The sequence below is a fragment of the Thrips palmi genome, unplaced genomic scaffold (genome assembly GCF_012932325.1).
Source record: "Thrips palmi isolate BJ-2018 unplaced genomic scaffold, TpBJ-2018v1 HiC_scaffold_11, whole genome shotgun sequence".
In the NCBI taxonomy this organism is placed as follows: domain Eukaryota; kingdom Metazoa; phylum Arthropoda; class Insecta; order Thysanoptera; family Thripidae; genus Thrips; species Thrips palmi.
This window is the reverse complement of record NW_023144622.1, coordinates 5,562,006-5,585,265: the sequence shown is the minus strand read 5'-3', so window position 1 is coordinate 5,585,265 and position 23,260 is coordinate 5,562,006. Positions and strand designations below refer to the sequence as shown.

General features: G+C 53.3%; 2 protein-coding genes across 3 annotated transcripts in view; one reads left to right on the top strand and one right to left on the bottom strand.

Moving 5' to 3' along the window:
* LOC117639654 (RNA pseudouridylate synthase domain-containing protein 2-like) overlaps positions 1 to 21,020 on the top strand; it is a 161,581-nt gene extending 140,561 nt beyond the window's left edge. The window contains exons 4-12 of one of the 2 annotated variants that reach the window (XM_034375523.1): positions 4,420 to 4,507; positions 9,384 to 9,505; positions 9,607 to 9,707; positions 12,573 to 12,660; positions 15,143 to 15,363; positions 15,443 to 15,639; positions 15,750 to 15,953; positions 16,042 to 16,445; positions 16,557 to 21,020. In XM_034375523.1, coding sequence (XP_034231414.1) covers positions 4,420 to 4,507; positions 9,384 to 9,505; positions 9,607 to 9,707; positions 12,573 to 12,660; positions 15,143 to 15,363; positions 15,443 to 15,639; positions 15,750 to 15,953; positions 16,042 to 16,445; positions 16,557 to 16,628 — 1,497 coding nt within the window. In that variant the 3' untranslated portion in view covers positions 16,629 to 21,020. Of the gene's footprint in view, positions 1 to 4,419; positions 4,508 to 9,383; positions 9,506 to 9,606; positions 9,708 to 10,695; positions 10,784 to 12,572; positions 12,661 to 15,142; positions 15,364 to 15,442; positions 15,640 to 15,749; positions 15,954 to 16,041; positions 16,446 to 16,556 lie in introns of both variants that reach the window. The other variant, XM_034375521.1, reaches the window with a different exon arrangement.
* Position 21,021: 1 nt separating this feature from the next.
* Positions 21,022 to 22,376, bottom strand: LOC117639655. The gene is made up of 3 exons (XM_034375524.1): positions 22,013 to 22,376; positions 21,615 to 21,687; positions 21,022 to 21,351 (listed from the first exon to the last, which is right to left on the bottom strand). The coding sequence occupies exons 1-3, from the start codon at positions 22,250 to 22,252 to the stop codon at positions 21,314 to 21,316; spliced, it is 351 nt and encodes a 116-aa protein (XP_034231415.1). The 5' UTR covers positions 22,253 to 22,376; the 3' UTR covers positions 21,022 to 21,313.
* Between the last annotated feature and the right edge of the window lie 884 nt (positions 22,377 to 23,260).

Genomic DNA, 23,260 nt, shown 5'->3' with positions numbered 1-23,260 from the left:
CGGAAATGTTTAATTTTGACGGTTGGACTTTCTTCGATTAGTGCCGGCGGAGCGCGCGCATCTTGCGCGGGAAAAAAAAGAAAATGGCGGATCTGTCTCTCCCGCTTTCTGTCACGCGGGCCTCACTTGTCATCTTTTGGCGATTTGGTGTGTGCGGCTGTCTCGCTGTCTCTGTCCGCCCCCTCCCCGGGGACCTCTTTTCTCTCTCTTTCTCCCCGAAGTTGGCTGCCGTGTCGGTGCGCCGTCGCCCCGGAAGCGTGGCCCGCCTGGCCGCCTCTATGAATTGGCGCGCATTCGTCACATCGGCGCTGCCAACTCCGCGGCACCGAACTCGGCGCGACTCTGCCGAGGGCGTTGTCTCGCCCCGCCCCAGTGTTGGCCACACTGGCGCGCCGAATTTGAGGCCCGCGATATTCCGAGCCGTGGCAGGCGGGGAGGGATTGTCAATTACTATCTTTGGAATGAGCCCGCATACTACCCCGTATAAGGAAACCGAACGAGTATTGACTGAGAAATTTGAAAGGGAAAAGAAAAAAATTTGAACTCTACACCCCCTCCCCAGTCTTAATGGGGAGGCCTCCTGCTTTACTTCGGTGTTCGGGATGGGAACCGGTGCTATCAGGTACCTGGGGTTAATCCCGTCAGCGACCCAAGCGTTCGCCGGGGGACCCAGTAGGACCCCAAAGCTCAGGCAGCTGGGTGAGAGCACCCAGTACGAAGCTCTTTGAGGGGCGGGACGTAGAGTGAGACGACAGAGAGACAGAGAGAGACTCAGACAGAGAAGAGGTTTGGTGGGAGCTTCTTGTTTTCGTAGGGTTGGTTGTGTACCCCATGGTACCCCCACTGTCCGGCGCTCCCGTACCGAACATACAGCGTTTTAGGCCAGCTTCAAAGGACTTATCATCGCCTCCCCGACGAGTCAAGGAGGCACCACCCGCAACCACACACCGGATGGTCTGGATTGATGGATCAAATACTCCATCGCTCCAGTGCCGAGGCCAACCCGCCGAAGCGGATTGCTTTTTAGACACCCACAGCGGAGTGGCCAGGTGAATGTGACTCTGACCACTACGCTATCACGCTTGTACGTCTGGCAGCGTGTTGGACGACGGGTTTGAGTTGCAGTGGGAGGAAGGCGGTCGAAAAATGTAATGAAATGATGGGATTCGATCCCCGGACCCCGGCACCGGGATCACACGACTTTACGCTCTCGGCCACCACGGCCCATGATGAGGGGACCGGCGTGAGGTGGGTTCTTGACGCAACAGGTCTCGACCGACCCGGTCAAAATTTCGCAAGAAGTTGGGGGAGTCGAACCGCCGACCCTAGCTTAGGGAACCGACGCCTCTACTCCCTGGACCACCACGTCCCATGCACGGAGTAGGCTCACGTTCACGGGTTTCAACCGCACTGGGTGAGGCAGTAAAATTAAATGGAAATATTTGTTAGGAGTCGAACCTCCGGCATGTGGGTCTGTTGCACACGGCTCCGCTCGGATGGCCTCGAACCACCACCCTTAGGATAGTAAGTCGAAAAAACGAATGTGACGCTGGTATTCGAACGCCCGCCTGCGGTAACTCGATCCCACGTCTCTAACCTCTCGGCTATCACAGCAGTTGTGTAACGCGACGGATCATCTGCTTTCATTAACGTTCGTTGAATGAGATTTTTTCATCGTGTATTTCAAGATATTCGAGGGAAAAGGCGCATGCATGGCGCCGCCTCCTCGTGTGCTGGACCTGCGGCGTCAGCGCGTCTCGGCTGCATCAGCGTTTTTTAATTGGCGCCTCCCCCTTTTCCCCGGCCCCGGCCGGGCTCGAACCTCGGTCCGGCGGCCTCCTTCCTCACTCCGAAACGGCGCCTTGCTCGCTCTGTCTCGCTCGCACCGCCGCGCGCCGGCCCGTGAGTGCGAGAGAGACAGAAGCTCTGTTCGGAACCGTCCGGGGAAAAGAGGGAGCGGTGAGCGCGGCGAAGCCAGAATGCCATTAGATATCATTCCGGAGACATTCCACATGAGGCAGTGTAGGGCCACCGACCCCGGCCGGGACGTGAGAATCCCTCCGATGGGAACGAACACACCGCAAACAATTCGGCGCGTGACTTCCCGTAATGGACCCAGCGCATGTTTGTTTCCATTCCATTTAATTTTTAATTATTTTTTATATATTTTTTTTGCGCTGCGATAGCACCGCCAACTTGCGATTCGCGATTAAAAGCAATCGAGGGGACGCTCAGGTTCGCGCTCCTGTTAATGAACTTTTGTGACCCGCGAGGCCCGAAGCGCAACAGGCCAGCCTCGTCACTCTGTCTCTCTCGCACTCCTCGGCGGCGCGAGAGAGACAGAACGGTCTTCTGAATCGGCCTGCTGGCTTGCGCGTAACGAGGGCAATGCCACGTTACGCCGGTAAATCTACAATTATCGCGATCTGCAAGGCAGTCTGCGAGAAGGCGAACAAAGAGATGCTAATTTTTTTTTTTTTCCTTCGAAAACGAATAGAATAAGTGATTCTACTGCTGCTTCGTATACATGGGCAGCCAAAGTGGTACGCGTGAAAAGGAGAAAACAAAGAGAGCGTGTGGGAAGGACATGGTTGTGACGACATGGGTCGCGTCATGGACTCGTGGAAGGACCCGGCAGCACCCCGATGACGACATTATTGACACAGACATCGCACTGCGTTCCGTCGCTCTGTCTGTCTCTCTCGCTCTTTTACCAACACCCATCAGCGTGAGTGAGAGATCCGATCGACGGAAGCGCATGCTGTTCGGAATCAGCCTGCAGAAGGCCGATTCGATTAGAGCTCGGCTCAATGAGCGAGTGATCGCCCGGAGAGAGGAAGGAGAGAGAGAGAGAGAGAGAGAGAGAGAGAGAGAGAGAGACTCGGAGAAGGGGTTGCTTTTCCGAAACGGCATCCGGAAAGGGGCCCAAACGGTGGCCCGGCCGGCCATGCTCCAACAGAGCCGAGGGCCGGATGCTGCAGAGCAAGAGACGCCACTCGCTCACACACACAGACACACACAAACACGCCCACACACACACACACAGACGGGCAGTCACACAGACAAGACGGGGGGACGCGACCGGACGAGTCGAGAGAAAGGTCAATATGGCATTCTCTTTTGCAGCGTTTCAGACGACGTCGCCCCGCCAGGGCGACACGAGAAAAGGCGTTGGTGGTGCGGGTGGGCCGCCGCCAATGATTTTGTGTGTGTGCGTCTGTGCGTGTGTGTGCGAGCGTGTGTGTGTGTGTGTGTATGTGTGCGCACGCGCATGGTTCGCATGGTGCGTGTGTTAGTGCGTGTCACATTCATCCTCATCCCACTGCAAAGAAGTGGACCTGAAAACTTTGCCACCGTCACAGACACCCCCACCCCTTCGTCCCACGCTGTCTCTCTCTATCTCTCTCCCCCCGCCTCTCTGTCTCTGGTGGGCGGGCGTCAAACTTATTACGGACTTTGGTTTCAATAGCCGGCGGGGAAATTTGATTATCCGTGAAGTCAAAGACGTCCCTTCCCGAAAAGGGTCGCGTCGCGAGACTGGTCGGACACGGCGACGCGACGCGACGCGAAGGCCGACATGTCAAAGTCAAAGTTATCTCGCCGCCGTCCGGCTGCGATCTCTCCACCGCCCCGAAGGGTGGAGGGGGAAGGTGCGGTGGTGTTTGCGCCAAATTTGAGTTTGCAAAAGTTGCGCGCGCGCGCGTGTGTGTGTGTGCGTGTGTGTCTCGCCAGGTGTAAAACTAACGCAATAAACGCACCTTTTTGAAGACTGCCCAGCGCCCCTTCCAATCTTCACGAAACGTTACAAAATAAGCCGCCGCTGCTGCTTCGCTCTGCTGCAGCGGCCGTTCGCGGCGTTCGCGGCACCGCTTTCATTATTGGCAAACTTTAACGCGTCGCGAATATGAAGGCGGGGCTCGTTGCGCCCACACTGGCAGCAAAAAAAAAAAAAGCCTGGACAACATTGTGCCTGGGCCGGCCGGCCTGGCGGCGGCAGTGCTTTGGCAGTGCTTTGGCGGTGCTTTCGCAGCTTTCGCAGCTTTCGCAGCCACCGCGCCGCGCCCAGCCATGTGACCCTCGCCCTGCACTTGCCTCGCGCGGCTAAAACTCGGCCATAAACGCGCAGACTAGCAGGAAAGTTTGGCCCACGTATCCTAACTACGAAGCTTCATTCGTTTATTACACCCCCACCACCCACCCTCGGCTCCACCGATGTGCCCGCGAAATGGTTCCGCTGCCGAGGTTCCGCGCAGCGCTGGATCATGCCTTGCACTCCCAGCGAGCCTCTGTCTCTCTCTCGAACCCCTTGCGCCACGCCCCTCGAGTGCGAGAGAGACAGAGTGCTCGTCGGACGACAAAAATGAGGAGGCTCGTGTCTTGTTCGTGTCCGTGACCGTGTTTTCTTCCTTCTGCTTGCAGGCCAAGCTGGAGACCAAGGCCCTGAAGGCGAAGCGACCCGGCTTCACGGACGACCGCTACAACGAGACGTCGTACTACATCGAGAACGGTGGGTAGAACACGACTCGCCAAACGCAAAATGGCCACTGTGCTTAAAATTTTCCTTTTTTTAAAATTGGCCTTGGCTTTTTTTTTTTTTTTTTCATTCCGGGCCACGGCGCGTGGTGGATAGGCAGCCCAAGCCTGTCTGCGGGACAGGGCTGTTCTCTTCGGCTTAGGCGGTTTGGGGGTTTGGGGTTTGGGGTTTGGGGTTTGGGGGTTTGGGGGCGCGGACTCCAGGCGAGGCAGGGGCGGCAGGCTGTAAGGCGGCGAAAAAGGGGCGGGCCCTGTGTGCAGTTGCGTGCGTGCTTGTCACGTGACGAGCGTGACGTCACTGTAGGGGGTGGGTCGGGCTGGCCGGGCGGCCGGCCCTCGCGACGCCCGGGACCATAAGTCAAGCTCAGAGTTCCCCACGGTCCACCAACAGATAAACTTGATTTTATCCCAGGTAAACTCCCGCGGGAGGGCCAGGGGCGCGGCCAGGGGTCGGCGGGGCGGGGCGGCCTGGAGCGACGCGGCCCAGCCCTTGGCCCGGGCTTTATATAAGATGTGGCGGTAGTCGACGGGGTAATCACCAAGGCCGGGCCGGCGAGTCGGGTTCTCCGGGGGTCAGAGGGTCGGCGCCGGTCACAAGGGAGAAACCGGAGCAACCGGAGGCACTGGAGCTGCAGGCTCGTTCCGAACGGAGCGCCGTCGCTGCGTCTCCCTCGCCGCCCTGCGGGACGCCGGGGCGCCCCGCGAGTGCGAGAGAGACGGAGCGACCCCTCGGAGTGGGGCTGCCGGAGCTCGCTGCGCGCAGCGGCACCAGCGAGGGATGCTCCTTGTTCGCCACGGCCGAGCGAACCGAGCGAACCGACGCCGGCAGCGCGCCCAGCGCGGCGGGCGCAGCGCGGCGGCAGGCTAGGCTGACTCCACTGCTTTCCCGGCTCCCATGTATGCAGGGCCCACCCCCGAAAGGGGAAAAAACTGCGGGATGGCGGTGTTTGAACCTCGTGCTCGACAGAGCGTGGCGGCAGCGAATTCCGCCCCGCTCGGCTCCCAGCCGCTGCTTTCTCCTCCTGGAACCGGCAATTTTCGCACAGATCCATTCCCATCCTTTTTCGCGCTCTGTTATGGGGATTTTTGGGATTTCTAGAGATTTTTGATTGCGGCTGCACTGGCTGATGTTATATTCGTGAGGTGACGTCCCAGCGGGCGGCACGGCCAGGCACGGCCAGGCACGGCCTCGGGAAGGGTCCGGGAGCGTGGCCGAGCGTGGAGGGCCGAGCGTGGCGGCCGGTGGCGGGCCGGGCCCCGCGGGGGTTGGCCGGACCGTTACCGCCCCTACGACCACCTCAGTTGTTTGGTCTGGATCCTTTATACCTTTTTTTAGCCCCGCATTCGTCATCATAAAGCAGGTAAGTGGCTCCATTGACTTTTACTGCTCGGATTGAGGGCGGGTGAGGGGGAAGGGGGAGGGGGGGGTCGTCGGGTTTCGGCAGGCGTATCGGTCAGCGAGCGTCTCTCCCGGTCGCCGCCGTCCGGTGCACCGAATGTGTCTGGTCTGCAGACTGATTCCGAGGGACGCTTGGCTGTCTCTCTCGCACTCAAGGGGCGTCCCGTATGGGTGCGAGCGGGACAGAACGACTCTAGGAATGAGTCTGAACGGACACAGGGCAGTGGGATGGCGCGTTCATGCGACCGTCCTCCATCCAACACCTCCCAGCCTCCCGTCAACCCTCCCCTCCCCTCCCCTCCCAGGGGATCACGGCCCCGCGCTGGCGAGCTATTGAGTGCCGATCGGACGCGGGAGGACCCACCGCACAGTGGGCCAGAAGACCGGTGGAGGCGGCCAAAACTCTAGACGCGTTTCGAGCCCCAGAGTCGCTAAATGGGACTCAAACCGAACGTGTGACCCCACCAATGGATTGCTCTCCGAACGAGGAATCCATTGGTGGGGTCACACGTTCGGTTCGAGGCCTGCATAGCGACTCTGGAGCTCAAAACGCGTCTAGAGTTTTGACCGCCTCCACCGGTCTTCCGGCCCACCACCGTGCACCGCCGGCCTACCGAGCTCTGTCCGTCTCTCTCGCACCCCCACGGCGAGAGCCACGAGAGCGACGGAGACAGAGCGACGCAAGGACGGCCCGGTTCAGCTTATTAGTTGGAATAAGTTGCTGGGGTCGATGAGGAGGCCGATGGAGGCCGGCCCGGCCAGGCCAGCCGTTCAGGAGGTATTACGCGGCGCCATTAAAAGTTTTTATTGCGTTTGTTGAGTGCGGAGTGTGGCGCCGCGGCCTGACTTCATCGGCGCGGCGACGGAGGCCTAGCGGGCCTAGCGGGCCTAGCCCAACGGCCAACTCTTGCAGTTTGCCAACTGCGCCGCTGTACGCACCACTGTACGGACCGAACAGTCGCCTCTGGACACGTGGTCGAGCGATTCCGGAGAGGCGTTCCGTCGCTCTGTCTCTCTCGCACCCGCGCATTTCAGGAGAGAAAGAGACAGACTGAATCAGCCCCGCAGGTGCGAATGGCTGTTGACAGTGTCACGGCTCACTCCGCGGAGCGCGGCGAGGCGAGCAGGTCGCGCCGCCTCCTCCTCCTCCTTCTTCTTCTTCTTCTCCTTCTTCTTCTCGGTCGTGGCTGCCGCGCCTTAAAAAGCGCCGGCCGAACCGCGTAATATGATTTACGGGGGGCGGTGCGGCCGCGTGGAGCCGCGCGTGGCCGGCGGCGCGTTTCGGCGCCAAAAATGAAAGAAGACCGTAATCCAAGATGGCGCCCGCGCCCATTTGTTTCCCCGGGGCACATCTTAAATTATCGTGTGTGTGTGTGTGTGTGTGTGTGTGTTTGCGCGCAGGGCTGCTGGAGGAAGACAGCGTGTTGGTGCTACCCACACAGTGACGCACTTTGATGTGCGTGGCCGGGTGACTGACGTGGTGCCTTTTCGGCCGGGACTTCCAGTGCGGGCCCTGTTGACAAAGCACGCCGCCACTAGGAGCCGAGCCGGGCGTTTTCGTCGCTCTGTCTCTCTCGCACCCATACGGGACGCCCCGTGAGTGCGAGAGAGACAGAGCGACGGAACCGACTCTCGGAATCAGTCCGCTGGTTCGTCCCGGCGGCCGGTTCCGGTCTTTGCTCCCCGGAGTCAATCTCGACCAATCAGCGAGAAGCTCGGCTGGCGTTGCCTCATTTCAAAGCGAGTGCACGCTTTACTTCCAGTGTCCCAGTGGCGCTGCTCGGCCCGTCTGTTTTCAGGGGGAGTGCTCGCCGCCGCCGCTCTCCGCCGCCCCCATGTCGTGATCGAAAAGGCTCAAGGCGGAGCCGTGGCGGAGCGCGGCGCGGCGCGTGGGCGGTTCGCGTCGCCTCGGCGTCGCCGGCGACACGCGCGGGCATAAAGTCCTTCGCCGGCGTGCCGGCGCGGGGAATCGAACCCGAGCTAGATCAACACGCGCTGCCTTATTCAATTCTCTCTCTCCCTCCCCTTCCCCTCCCCTCCCTCTTCCCCCTCCCTCCCCCTCTCTGCCTCTCCTCCCCTCCCCCCCTCTCTCTCTCTTGCACTCACACCGCGTGCCCACGTACCACACACGCAGACGCGCGCGATCTCTCTCCCTCACACACACGCAGACACACAGACACACGCACACACACACTCACACCGGCGCGGCAAATCCCCGCCTTGGCATGCAGTCCGTGTCTGGCGGGGCTGCGCGGCGCACTCACACCTCCACGTGACGGTTTGACGAATCGCTTCCGCCATTGTCATGGGCGGCCATACGCCCACCCCTTGTACCCCCGCCCTCATTGTGTGTACACCTTCAGGAGAGAACATCTTACCGCCCCCCCCCCTTGCCCGGTCCGTCTTTCCGTCGGGGGCTTACCACCGTCACCGCAAGGCGCCTCTCTCTCTCTCTCTCTCTCTCTCTCTCTCTCTCTCTCTCTCTCTCTCTCTCTCTCTCTCTCTCTCTCTCTCTCTGCCTCTCGAGTGCGTGAGAGAGATAGACGCTCTCGGAATCGGTGGGCTTTGCGCCGTCCCCTACAGTGTCCGTCCGCGCGGGTCAAACCGCCCGGTCATCACCTTTCGGTGTTACAAATTTCTCGAGCGGCGGACCGATTCCGAAAGAGTCGCTCTGTCGCTGTCGCGCCTCCTCGGGGCGCCGCGAGTGCGACGGAGACAGAGCGACGGGGCGGCTTTTCGGAATGAGTCTGGGCGACTTGAGCCCCGCTTGGTTGCGCGGCAGCCACCTGGTTCCGAAGGATTGCCACGTCGCTCTGTCTCTGTCGCACTCACGGGGACGTCCGTAAGGGTGCGAGAGAGAGGGACGGTCCTTCGGAACCAGTCCGCCGCCCGGCGAACCGGAGTCACTCCAGTGGAGTGGAGGGCCCCCGGCGGGGCTTGGCGCAGGCTTGCCGCTGGCTCGGCGCAGGCTGCCCGAGGGCCGTACAGATGTGATGACGCCGGGATTCGAGCCCTGCCTCTTCATTCGCTACACTATCGGCCCCCTCACGATCTGGCGGCAGTGGCGGCAGCGGCGGCCACGCCCCCCTTCGGCACGTCAGCCTCGCCGCCGCCGCGCTGCAGCGCCCACACTGCCAATCTGATGCACCGGGGCGAGCGAGCGAGGCCATTTCGGCAGGTGTAACAGGTGCGCGTCGAGCCGCCGAGAGAAGTGAGGTTAGGGTTGACAGAGACAGAGTGGCGCGTGCGGAGGTTGTCTCGCATTGACAAGGCGCTGGGATGATAACCCGTTCTCGGCCCACCCTCGGCCCCGAGCCCGGCCCAGTCAAACAACATGGGGCGGGGCGGGGCGGGGCGGGGCGGGGCGGCAGGCAGACGCCTCCACCTGCCAACTTTTCCAAGGAGCTGTTTAGGCAGGGAGCTTGCTCATCTTGCCGCCAACTTGTTCCAGGGCTGCGGAAAGTCTACCCGTACTACTTCACCTTCACCACGTTTACCAAGGGCCGCTGGGTCGGCGAGAAGATCCTGGACGTGTTCGCCAGGGAGTTCCGGGCGCACCCCGCGGAGGAATATGTAAGTTAAGCAGAGCGCGCTGAGTCTCTATCTCTCTCTCGCTTGCTCGGATGGTAGGGGGTGCGAGAGAGACGGAATGAACCCCTTTTCCGTTTGCGCAGGAGCGGTGCATCAAGGGTGGCACCTTGACCGTCAACTACGAGAAGGTGGACGTCGACTACAAGCTCAAGCACAACGACCTCCTGGCCAACATCGTCCACAGGTAATTTCCCCACAGGACTTCCCGAAAAAAAAGTCGTAAAAAAAGAAGATAATTGATTTGCAAATAATTGTTAAGATGTTGGCCGTGTTGTTTTCTGAGCCGGCCCTCGGCCACAAAGGGCCGAAAGAACAAAAGGGCTGGAAGGGCTGCAAGTTTGGCCGTCCTCCAATTAGGAGCATGCTGCCCTTCCCTCGACCCTTTCGCCGGCAAAGGCCTGTCGGCTCCTCGGATGCAGCGGCATGTGTTCCCCCGACTTTAAACAGTGTTTTCCAAAACTTTGCAGGATTTTTGTAGAAAACCAATTTTTTTCACTTCTAGTATTCAAACATTTTTTTTTTCGTTTTTTTTTTATAATTTTTTTTTTTCCATGTATTATTTTTTTTGAGATGGTGGTCTGGTAGTTTAAAAGAAAAAGAATGTCGAAGAAGTTAGTCCTTTCCACGGCGCCTTGGCGATTGTGTGTGTGTTCCATTTGCATCTTGGCGTTGCGTAGTTTGGACCCCTTTTGCTCCTCCGTCCAGGGTGAGATGACAGTGGCATACTTGATTAAGTCGTCTGCCGGGACGAGGGGTTGTCCACAAAATCCGTACCGACGGGACCCTTTGTCCCCTGGAGCAACCTACACCGCGAAACTTGAGCGAAAATAGAGGCACTGTCGGTATTCGAACCCACGACCTTTATCCTCGCTCTTTTTCTCGCCCTTCTCTAACGAAACTTCCCGGAGAAAATTCCATAAAGGAACGCAGTGCTCTGTCCTCCCCGTAGCATCGAGCTTGAGACACTCTTCGCCTACCCTGGTGTGCTGTGCCCCCTCACCACAGTGCAGTGGACCCGAAGGAAGCGCGGGGAAGTCCCTTGCATGCCCGTAGCGAGGCTAGCCAGGCTAGCTAGCCTGCCACGACTCTTGCAGCACGAGGACAAAGCGGCATGCCGTGTGACGTGACGCGTGTGTGACGATGCCTGCTGTGACTAGGCGTGACTGTTACAGACACGAGGTGCCCGTCACAGCGGAGCCCATCTCCATCGTGCACATGGACGGCGACGTGGTCGTCGTAAACAAACCCGCCTCCATACCCGTAAGTGACGTCAGTGACGAGGCCTAGTTGATGTTCGTCACGCACGTCTGCATGCGCCACTTTTGCACGCCACCGCTTTGCTGTTGTTGTTTGTTGTTTTTTGTTGCACTGGCTGGGCATCTACTGTCCCACTGTAAACTGTTTACCATAGTGTTGACAACACGGGGTAGGTACCAGGTCGTATTGCATGAATTAACTGTCCTGTCGACTGTGTCGTCGTTCTCTTCATAAAACACATAGCTTTAATATTAGGTCCTGCGATGCTTTCTCTGCTTCATTCTAAAATGGCGAGAGAAAGGGTTAACAAAGGAAAGTCTTCTTCCACGTTTTTTTATGTCGTAGAATAATCCCAAATGAAAGAGATTTTTTTGTTGTAATTTTTTTTTAATGAAACGCCGCTGTCCGTCTTTTTTGTGGTGTTGCGTAATCCTATCATTTTGTGTACTGAATGACGAGGAGGTATTTGAGTGTTAATATTCTCTCTCTTCCAGCCTGAATAGAAACACGACGTTATTAAAAAGGCCGCTGGGCGTTGGGGCGGGAAAAGGAAGGGGATGCACTGCCCCCCACCCCCACCCCCACCCCAACCGCGGTCTCGAGGCGACAAAGAAAGCGTGTCGCCACCGAGTTGTCGGATTTCTAATCACTTCCGTCGCGTCGTTAATTACGCGTTCATTGTTTTAGCCAGTGTCCTGGCAGTGTCCTGGCGGTGTCCTGGCAGTGTCCTGCCCAAGGCGTCTGCGTTGCCGTTCCCACAGGCCAGCCAGCCAGCCAGCCAGCCAGCCATGGACCAGATTCGGGACGCGACGAGCGCGGTTGTCGGAGGCGGAGGGGTGGGGGTGTCAGGTGGACTCGGCTCGGCTCGGCTCGGCTCGGCCGCTACCAGACATGGCCCAATTTGCCGCCACAACAGACAACAGTCGCCGCTTTCGAGATTCGTGGGGTGGCCGCACTGTACAGTGGGCCAGAAGACCGGCGGAGGCGGCCAAAATTCGCTCGAGAGCCGCTAAATGGGACTCGAACCGAACGTGTGACCCCACGAATGGATTTGCTCTCCGAACGAGGAATCCATTGGTGGGGTCACACTTTCGGTTCGAGTCCCTTTAGCGACTCAGGAGCTCAAAACGCGTCTGAAATTCTGACCGCCTCCACCGGTCTTCTGGCCCACTGTGGGGTGTCGGCTGTGCCTGCACTGTATATATACGGCGTAATCAACCCCTCAGCCGGTCCGTTCTAATCCTTATCACAATGCGAGGCCGCCACCTCTGGCGTGCGTGACAGCGACCCGGTGTCGTGTCGCCGATGATCACCGCGGTGGCCGCCGACTCCATTTCCAGGGCCTTGATGAGCTGCGGGAGGCGAGGCCGAAACCCGAACCGACCCGCCGTGTCTGACGACGGCCTGAACGTCACTGTGTGTTTAGGTTTTTGGCAGTGGTGGCGCCATCTCGGCGGCCGCGGCGCGCACTCGGTGTCTGGCAAGAGCGACGCGGCGCCTCGCAGCGCGGTAGGGCCGCCCCGGCGGACCAGTCTCATTTGCATATTGACCTCTCTGCTCCTCGTCGCCTGCGTCCTCCTCCTCGTTTCCTTTCCCCCTTCTTAGTCGTCTGTTCTTTTCCCCGCGAGACGGACAGACCACTGCACTGCTTGAAATAACAACAATAATGTCCAGCGTGCCGCCGCGCTGCCGCCGCCGCCGCTGCCGCCGCCTCCACATCGAAATCACTGTCATGGAGCTGATGTGTCTAGGTGGCCGTGATGCGGGCTACCCCGCCCCTTGCTTCTTACAGGCACGAGACTCCTGTGTTGGCTAAGCGCATTCGCCTGGTACATGTAGACGAGGACATTGTGGCCCTGGACAAGCCGTGCTCTCTACCGGTGAGTACGCAGCGCTGCAGTGGCGTAGCCAGGCCGCGTAGCCCGGCGTAGCCAGGCGTAGCTAGACCCCCTCCCTCCCCCTGACGCACCGGGACCGCGCCAGGGCCGGGCCAGTGGCGGGGGGAAAGTCGGCAACGCTGGGACCCGAACCCGGAGCCGAGGCAGCGGTAGCGCCTGCGAGGTCCAGGGTAGGCAACTCCGGGACGGGCGAGTGTGGCGGGCTGGCCTACCGTCGACTTCGCAGGCGCTCGCCCTAGCTCCGACAGTGTACTGGCCCTCGAGGCCGGCACGGTTCGGTGTGGTTTACGTTTCCATCCACTGGCCCGGCCAGGCTGGGCGCATCGCAGTGTGTTCGCCGCCGGCCTTGAAACGCACTGGGACACACAGTGTAGTGGTTGTGTGCGTGAGTGTGTTGCCTTCTTTTGCCTGGGAGCTGGAAGCGGCCTGCGTGCCGCACCCGCTTTCCGAGCCAGCGACAAACGGCTACACTGTCGGACAAACGAGCCGGCCCAAAACAATAACAAGCACTAACGTTTGCAGTGATGTGTGTTCCCCGCTCCCGCTGCCAGTGTGGCGTACTCGGGGACGCGCGCGTCGGTCGCGTCGCTTCGGAGTGGCTAAACTCGGCCGCACCGCCAAACTGCTGCGTGCGCCCGCTGCCCCGCTCCAGGCCCTGGCCGACCCCGAAGAGTCTGCGTCGCTCTGTCTCTGTCGCACTCACGGCGCGGCCCGGAGGGTGCGAGAGAGACAGAGCGACGAAGCGACTGTTCGGACTCGCCGGCCGGGGACGGGTAGGGCGGCGGGTCCGTGGGTCTGGACGGCGCGCGCGGTTCCCCGGCCTCCGGGGCAGCCCCCGGCCCGGCACCCCACCATGTGACCTAAACAAGGCCCAGCTCCCCCGCCCTGGCAGCCCTCACCGCCCCGCGCAGCCCCGCGCAGCCCCGCGCAGCCCCGCGTCCGTGTTTCAGCCCTTCTGTCTTGTAACGCCCCCCCCGCCCCGCCCCGCCCCGCCCCGCCCCGCCCCGCCCCTGCTGCCAGCAGCATGCTGTTCGCACCTGTGGACACGAATGTGAACCTGTTCGGTTAGCGAGGGCTGTGTCCCCTCCCCCCTCTCTCCCCTCCACCACAACACCAGTCCCCCCTTCCCTGCCTCTCTTTAAAAGTAACTAAAACAGTAATTCTAACTTAGACTTTCAGCCACCCCGCCCCCCTTCCCACAACCCTCTCACTGCAATTCAAAATAAATCACCATAAAGAAAGTAGCCCCGGAGTGTCGCATTATAGTCCTGGAAATACTTGAGAAATGTGTCCCTCCGTCACGACTGCACGGCAGTCCGCGAATCCCCACGACGCCGCCAGACCGGCAGGGGACGCCGCGGACCCGCACTGCACGGACCTCCAGAATAACTTTGGCCGGAATCGAAAACACACGGTTCTCCGTGAGTCGGGCATTATTTCTCTTGATGCTGCGTCACTCCACCAGGAAAATCCCTCGCTTCCCGAGTCGCTTGTCCGAGTCGGTTTGTTGTGCGCTGCGTTTTCAGGACCAGAGCCAAGCGGACGGGGGAAAAGGAAGGGGGAGGGGCCTCGGAGCCGCCGCCATGTGTGTCTGTATTTGCTTTCCAGAGTCAACTTCTTCTCATCCTTCCTCTTTACCCGCCGTTTGCTGTTGTTGCTTCGGACGATGACGGATCCTTGACGTGTCTGGGCTCCAGTCCTCCTTTGCGCCGTTCGTAGTCGACACGTTGCTCTCTGTCTCTCCCCGTAGTGGTGCTGCCCCTGTTCTAGACGCAGTAGAAATCCGCATGCCAGTGGGGTTGACGGACTCCGCCGCCAGAGCGAGAGCGAGACCGCCTGCACCAGAGTGCGAATCCGCGTCGCCTCTGATTTGCAGTCGCCTGCTGTTCGCACTGTTTACCTGGCGCTGCGTTGCGCTACATTTCTCATACTGCGTCGACTCTCTCTCTCTCGCTCTGGCGGCGGAGTCGCCCGGATCCAACCTCACTCCTTTTGTGCCGTGGTAATTCTATTCCTGCTTTGTTTGTCTTTCGTCGTGTCGAATTTCTGGCACTGTGTAAAGCCACAGGTGCGTCGCATGCAGTGGCATGCAGTGCAGTGACATGCAGTGCAGTGGCACGCGGTGTGTAGCGCGTTCGCATGGTAGGTGCATTGTCGTCCCTTGTCTGCATGGTGCTGCATGCATTGCGCGCGAGCTTCCGCATGGTGGTCAATGTTGGTCAATGTTTCAGCATGGCCCATGGTCGTAAAGTTGACTCGTGTTTTCTCTTACTGAGATCATGTGTTTCCATTTCTCGAACGTCATGTCGCGTCTCGGCCAAGCTGTGGCGCACTGCCGCACTTTGACTGAGCCACGCTGCGTTCAAAATTCATAAGCATTTCGAAAAATAAGAAATTTGTGTAGCAAGTGCGGTATTGTTGGTGTGCGTTGCCAGTCGGAGTGATGTGCCTCTGTCCCCCACAGGTGCACCCGTGCGGCCGCTACCGCCACAACACCGTGGTCTTCATCCTGGCCAAGGAGTACAACCTGAAGAACCTGCGCACCATCCACCGGCTGGACCGGCTGACTAGCGGGCTGCTGCTGTTCGGACGCTCCCCCAAGAAGGCGCGCCAGATGGAGCACCAGATCCGGAACCGGCAGGTGGCCAAGGAGTACGTCTGCCGCGTGGAGGGCGACTTTCCCGAGTGAGTGAACCAACCAGTGTACCCGCACTGCAAAGAGCGCATTCGAAAACAGCGCGCTGATGGGCTTGGGTTGTTCCAGCGAGGAGATCACCTGCACGGAGCCCATCGAGGTCGTGTCCTACAAGATCGGCGTGTGCAAGGTGTCGGCCCGGGGCAAGGAGTGCGCCACCACGTTCAAGAAGCTCGGCTTCAACCAGAGGACCAACACGAGCGTCGTGCTGTGCAAGCCGCACACCGGCCGCATGCACCAGATCAGAGTGCACCTGCAGTTCCTAGGTGAGTTACAGTCGGCCTCCGGGTTGGGCGCGTGGCCTATGCTGGCGGTGGCAGGGGTCCCCGCCCGCGCCACGGTCCCGCTGACGACTAAATCCGAATGTGAATGGCAGGTTTCCCGGTGGTGAACGACCCGCTGTACAACCACGTGGTGTTCGGGCCCAACAAGGGCAAGGGCGGCCTGATCGGCAAGGCGGACGACGAGCTGATCCGCGACCTGGTCAACATCCACAACGCCGAGAACTGGCTCGGCATGGACGGCGACTCGGACCTGTCCATGTTCAAGCCGCTGGCCCGCGACCTGGAGGAGGACAAGGGTGAGTTGACGGCCCGGCGATTCATCATGCGCAGACTCGCAGTGCAGGCAACGCTCCCACTCACGCCCCGTGTCTCTCTGCGCCACAGGTGACGACGACGACGGGGACGTGAGCCGAGAGCCGTCGCCGTGCGGCTCCTGCGAGGACAACTCCGGGCCCGCCTGCATGTCTCCCGGCCTGCACAACAACAACAACAACACTAGCGCCCTGAACAACAACAGCAGCAACAACAGCCACGCTGCCATGGCCAGCCTGCCCTCCGCGGGGGTGTCCTCCGGCCTGGTCGGCACTGGTGCCAACAACCACCACCACCACAACAACAACAACAACAACAAGGTGACGGTCGCCACGCAGACGGGCCACGAGTGCCCCGACCTGGCCTTCCAGCAGGACAAGATGAGCCACGACCCGCACTGCTACGAGTGCAAAGTGCGCTACCGAGACCCCAAGCCCAGGGACCTCATCATGTACCTGCACGCCTGGAAGTTCAGAGTGAGTACCCGCACTAATCAGTTGGCTCCTCATTGAAAGGAGAGTTCAGATGCACAACTTTAAGCCGGAAACCGCTTGTTTAACAATGCACTCTTTGCTCTTTGTCCGCAGGGACCTGACTGGTCTTACGAGACGGAGCTGCCGGACTGGTCAAAAGTCGACTGGTGCGAACCAGATGACTAGACACATATTTTGGCCGAATAAAATCACGAGATCAATGCTTGATCTCATGATGTTATTGATGACCAACTTAATATTTTGGGAGTCTATGCTTGGTTGTAATGAAGCAAGACAACAGAATATACCTCTAAATGCCATTTTATCACTGGTACTGGGTAAAGTCTTCGGGTGTTTCAAGCAGCAGAAGACTATTCTTTCAATTCTATTTTTAGTTCAAACCTCGGCCTGTGGCGTGATATCATAAATTATTAGATTAATGTTGTGTGAGGCAATTCCCTCTTGTGTTATCTTTGTAGTATGTGGTTTGTTCCTTCCGTTTCTTTTTATCTCTTGAAACGAAATGTTAGGTAATTTTAAGTCGTGTTTCATTTCCCATCTTTTGCTTTCTATCTATCTGCCATTCCGACAACTCCATTTCCTTGCTTTTCTATCCGTCTTCCTATTATACCCGGGGTATCTTCTCTTACTTCTAATGTAATTTTATATCTCTCTATTGTTTAAGGAATGATGAGAATTTTTGTGCTGTGAAACCAGTACTTGCATAAAGTTAGAGAAGACTCTTGGTTTTAGTCTAGATGTGAGCTTCACGGAGCTCTGCACTATTTGTTTGTTCGGAAAGTGAGTAGCATTTGTTCAAACAAATGCACTGCACTTTTTTAAATGTCAGTTTATGTACCAAACAATTCCTTTGAAAATTGTATATATTGTTGTTTAGGATTGAATTATTGTTTAGGCATTGCCTAAGTTATTTGCAAAGCCATATTAACTTTTGGAAATTGCTGATTTGTTGCACATAAGAGCTTTGTAAACAGCTCGTAGAAAGTTCTAACTTAATACAATGTGTATTTTCAGGGATGTTTGGGGGGAATGAATTTTTGAGTCTAGCTCTAAGTGTCTTGTTTCATAGAGTAAGTGTGAATGTGAAAGTTTCATTTAAATTTTATGTGATGAACAGATTCAGACCAAAGGGTGATGTGAAGGTTCATGATTCAGCCATCTACCTACATTGTATTTTTGTAATTGCTATTTTTTAATAATACTGTGATGACTTGAGGGGAAATTTCTGCTAGCTAATGGTCAGACATAAGCTTGCCCCTTTTTCATGTTGGTAGTCTGTAGATGCCTGCCACATGAGTGTCCGACCAATCATGTTGTAAATGACATTTAAATTACCATATGGCCCATTGTACAGAAAATTGTCTTCATCACAAGGGAAGTGAGAACAAAATATTGTATCATCTCAATTACATGGAGTCCTGAGATCAACAATACAGGGTGTCCCAATCACCTCTGTCAAAGGGTGAGTGGGACGTGCCAAAAATTTCACACGTCTTTCTTTCTTTTTCACAGAAATTGTACCAATGCTTTGCAGAATGAATTTTCTTCCTAAAAGTTTCCAGATTACTCCTAGACTATTCCCTTAGTTATTTTAAAAAATAGCCTGCATTGAATGATGTTGTAGAGATGTACAATGAATTTTAAAACTCGTAGAAATTTGAGTGATGTGTCAATGCATCAAAGGTAGATTGACTGTACAGGGTTTTATAGTTAATCAGGTAACTATGATGTTGTTAAGTAGGGAGCCCAAGGCCTGCAGGTGCATAAATCTGAAACTATGTCTAATTAACGCCAGTGCACTCAGAGAACAATTCAAGTGTTTTTTGTTGTATTTATTTTTAAATCCATAAAGAAAGCCTGCTCTCCTTCCTTTTCAAATGATGCTTGTTTCAGACGAATTGTCAAATATCTAAGTTAATTAAGGTAAAATCTTAAAAAAAACTGTTAGTATTTTTCAGCAAAATTTTGCTTTATATGAAAAGATAGCTGAAAAATCATCATGTACATAAATTTAATTCATGTTTTGTACCTACATGTAGAAGACAAAATTTAACCAAATGAGGAATTAACTTTTATTATGAAAGCAAAGCTTCAATCATAAATTATTTTTTTCATATAACATTTGGCTTCTTATAGATACTGAGTATCAAAAAATATCTCTGAAATTTAAGTGTATTGAAATTAGATGATATGTCTATTTTAAAATGTTTTAGCATAGTTGTTACGCCAGGGTGATTTTCTTTTAGTGAAAGATTAGCTATAATTTGTGTGACTGTGTGTGATTTAGATGTCAGTAAGTGAGAGAGTGAGTATGAATGTGAGTGAGTTGTATCTATGGACTCAGTATAGCAGCACTAGGCTGAGATCAGCCTCCTCTCTTGACAAAATTAAAAGTGGAATCTTTTTATTTTGCAGTAAAAAAGGGTTCATTATGAGGCAAGTCAACACTAAGTGAAAAAAAAATGTTCTATCTGTACTGAAATAAACCTCATTAAAACTCATTCTTTCACTTTCATTTACTAAGAAACTACTGCAAGTCAGCAGAGCTTGATTTCTACAGTAGATATTATGAATCTACCAACATGGACTGCATCTAAGACAGGGTGTCTAATATTTTTCAGATCTATTGTGAGAGTGGCAATTTTAATTGTCCTGCACTAAGTGCTGCTTTGATGTGTCATTATTTTGTAAGAGGATGGAAAGGTTTCATAGTATTCAGTAACCCAGATGGTCTTTTGTAAGTCGGTTACAGAAACTGCTGTATTCTGGAATCTTGCCAATGGATGCTATCGTTGCATCATTTAAAAGTCTTTCCATCCTGGATTGATCATATCCTTATGACTTCCCGATACCATAAAATATATGTTCATAAAGTGGAATAAATTGATGTATTTGTCAGAGTATTAGACTCTTGACTGATTCATTTGCATGCGGACAATCTCCATTGGCTGCCTCGTTGCAGTACAGGATTCTGCTCTTATTTAGACAGACATTAGCCATGAGCATCACTTTTTATGATTTTGTGCAGTCATTTAGACATGAAATTAGGCCACAGTTAACAAGTAACATAAAGGTCCAGATGAATGTGCATCATATTTTTGTTACAGTAGATCAACAATATTCCTTTAATTGAAGAGAGGTTGTGAATAAATACCGTAATGATTGATGTGTTTCAAATTGAATGCATTCCAGCAAACTATAACATCATTAACAAAATGTCTGTGTTGGATTTAGATTTATTCAGCTAGCTGAAGGTAGAGTGAATTTGGATTCTGTAGATAAATCAATCATGTGTAGGTTTGCCAAGTTTTCAGTAAGCAGAACTTCTTAGTCCTGGTTTGCTTCTTTGCCAGCTTATGAGCACATGCAACTCACAATTTCTTCTTAAATTTCAGGGTATGTTTCGAATTGATATCATCTAGATAGTTATACTTGTCATCTGAAAGGAAAACAGTCTTGTCTGCTGCTTAATTTTTTTTTGTCAAATATTGTGTGGTCACCTGTTTTTGTTTTTCCCCTGCAAAACGGAAGTGCAATTTTGCTTTCGAGCAAAGAAAGAACCCCTTACTTTCATTTAAGGTGATGAGTGCTACGCTTTAAAACACTCCTCCACAACCCCTTGCGCAAGTCCTATTTGATGCCAAGATGTGATGCAGTTTCTTTGTAAGAAACGCTAGTGATATTATCGACAATGATTCACATCCCATTTTTTAATGTTGTTGTAATTATAACTATTATAATTGTCATTATTATTATTATAAATATTATTACTATTGCTTATAATTGTTTTGGTGAGTGCTCTGAACAGATGTTACTGTATTTGTTCTCTCTTTTTTTAACGATTGAGTACTTATTTTTAAAGCAGTTGCTGTAATAGTGGAAAGAAAAGCAGGTTACTTCAGCAATACTTCAGTTGTTTCCTGAATACATACTCATGGTTAGATATGTTGATTCAAACTGGTAGATTTATTTATTTATTTTGTGGAGGCCCTGTTAGACCAACTCCTCTACTTTTCCCTGTGCAGTAATTTTTAAAAATTTCACATATCAGTGAATGTTAGATGCAAACTGTCATCAGTATTGATAAGGTCTTTTGGTGTTTGTTTTACCTTTCCCCACAAAACAAATTTTAATTGAGTCCTACTTTTTTTCTATCCAAGATCTGTAGTTATTAGACTTGTCCAATGGGAACATTCAGTTTGCAAATTTGATACTGAACAGTGGCGAAGTGGCTTCTTTCTTTTGCTGGTCTGTGACTGCAGTCACACCTGAAGCTCGTCATTTAGCAGATGCTATTCTCAGTTGTGTATACAATGGTGTGTACAAAATCTAAGTTGATCAAAGCAAAGCAACATGCATCCCTAAATTTTTGGGATGGTGCAAACAACAGATGTGATACTAAGATGATGCATTGTTTATAAGAGCCTGATTGGATAATTCTGCTGAGACAATTTTAATTGAATCTTAAATATTAAAATATAAATTTAAGTAACAGGTTTAATGAGCTGTAAGTGATCATGTTGTATAGTTACATTTTAATAAAGGAAATGAAAGTTATTTGGTATGTTTCTTTATTTTCCTTTAAAAAAAAAACCTACGCTATGGTCATTGAAACACACTCCAGTCTTTACTTTACAAGGAATACATATGTACAAATACACAAAATTAAACTAGTTAAACAAAACAAAAGTTTCCAGATGCCTTAGTTCTAATGAATTAGCATCTGTCACATGGGTCAGCAAACTCAGGATGGGTAGGGCACATATCAAAGCACCAAATCAATTGGCTGGAACTTGGTGCAAAAATAAGTCCGATTGATCAAGGGTACTCATCAAGGGGTGAAGTGATGCTCATGACAAATCTTCATCATCATATAAGTCATCAAATTCTGCAAAAGGCACAGTTACAATTGTAAGAGAAGTGTGAAGGCCTCTTAAAAATTGAGTAGTTGTAATGACAATCAGATTCACAAGGTTAAGAAAGACTAGAAGTTGTGGATAAGTCTCTCATTCAGATGAATGAGAGATGAGCATTGAACGTGCTTTAGCTGATATGTCTCTCAAAACAGTCTCTTTCCTAGCAAATAACCTTGTGAGTCATCCTCAAAATGAGACTAAATCTACCAAAATGTTAAACCAGTAGACTACTTACGGTTGAAGAAATCCGTGTGAACCGACTTCTCATTGGCGGCTAGGTCCATCAGAAGTCCACTGGAGCCACCAGGCTGCAAACCGCAAAGATTTGTTAGAACACTCAAACCTGATATAAGTTTATTGACATTTCAGACAGCAAAACGTATCAATAGACCAATATTAGCTTGGACTATGGATGAGAAATGACATCCAAGGCACTGTGCGGTTTAATCAGTTAGCCGACAAAATAGAAAGCAAACAAACCATTGTCCAACCAATGGCTTATAGCACCACTACTGGCTAATGACCAGTAACACAATGCACAGAAAATATAGGAACAGGAACAATGACACTTTAAGACAACAGAATGGGGAGGTTAGGTCCTTCCCAAGGGAAACCAAGCTGTAAAACAGGTACCTCATCTATGTCCATGTATGGACCAGCGCCTTCGGGGAACATTTCATCCACGACCACGTTGGGCTTCATGCTTGAATCCTGCTTCCTCTTCCAAAGGCCCCTTTTGCGTGGGGCTGGAACTAAACGAATCCTGTCTCGAGAGGGTGAAGACGACGCAGCCGCTTGTGCTTGGAGGGGTGCAGAGACGTCGGGGTCCTGGTCTTCGGCTTCGGCCATCACTAGACCCTCGTCGACGTCCATGGTTGATTGGAAACTGTGTCAGCCCGACTGGCAGTCACCGCGTTCTGCTGGGCAACGTGTCTGTCACGGCACAGAAAACAGACAATTTTGGAGCAAAATCATAGTCGAAAAGTGAACGGGAAGGTTGGCATTCATGGCACCTTGATCTGCAACTTTCTTTTCTTTATTTTTTAGCTGCAGTTTCTGCTTTGTGCGGTGTGCTGCCGAGTCAAATTTCATCGGAAAAGTTAAAACAAAATGTAATAAATGCTGTGTTGAGTTCAAATTAGCCAGTTACATTGCTTGCCACAAAAAATACACAGACATTGCTAAGCAGAGTTTGAATTTCCCGCTAACAATTTTCTCCTTCGTGTGCACCTGCATTCGAGTTTTTCCTTCGTCACTGACACTCGCTAAGGGCGTCAGGAAATTAAATTTTCTCGTGTTCTAAGAACTAAAATACTTCTTCACGTTCACAAATCGAAGTAAATTAGAAAATACGAGGCAGTGAAGTTGTGATTTGTCTTTTGCATGTTGGCTCTTCCGTACTATTGCTTTTCGCGCCCTTCTACAGCTGCATTTCGAAAGTTGACAAAGCAGCCCGGACCACATGTCTGACCGTTGGATCTCGAGGCTTGATTCACACAAATAGAAACTTGGATTTTAAACAATCTGAATAGAATGGGGGCTTAACAAATGTCCCTTGATCTTCTTTGAACAAGGATGAGCAAGTCCCTTTCACTCTGCCAACAGCTCTACACGAAATGTGGGACACGTTTTCCAAAACTTTGGACGTTTTTGTTGACGCGCGACAATTTTGAATAGAAAGATGGATACTTGTTTTTATTACAGACAATATTTTAACCTAAACGTTAACCTAAAAAAATGCCCAGTAAATTCATTTAATTTATGTATGTTGGTATGTGATTTAGCTGCGCGCGCAGGTACTTGGCGGGCTTGGGTTCAATGAATGAAGGGCCCAAGTAGACCTTCCACGAGTGTCTTTTAATGTTGATTATATCTCGCTTT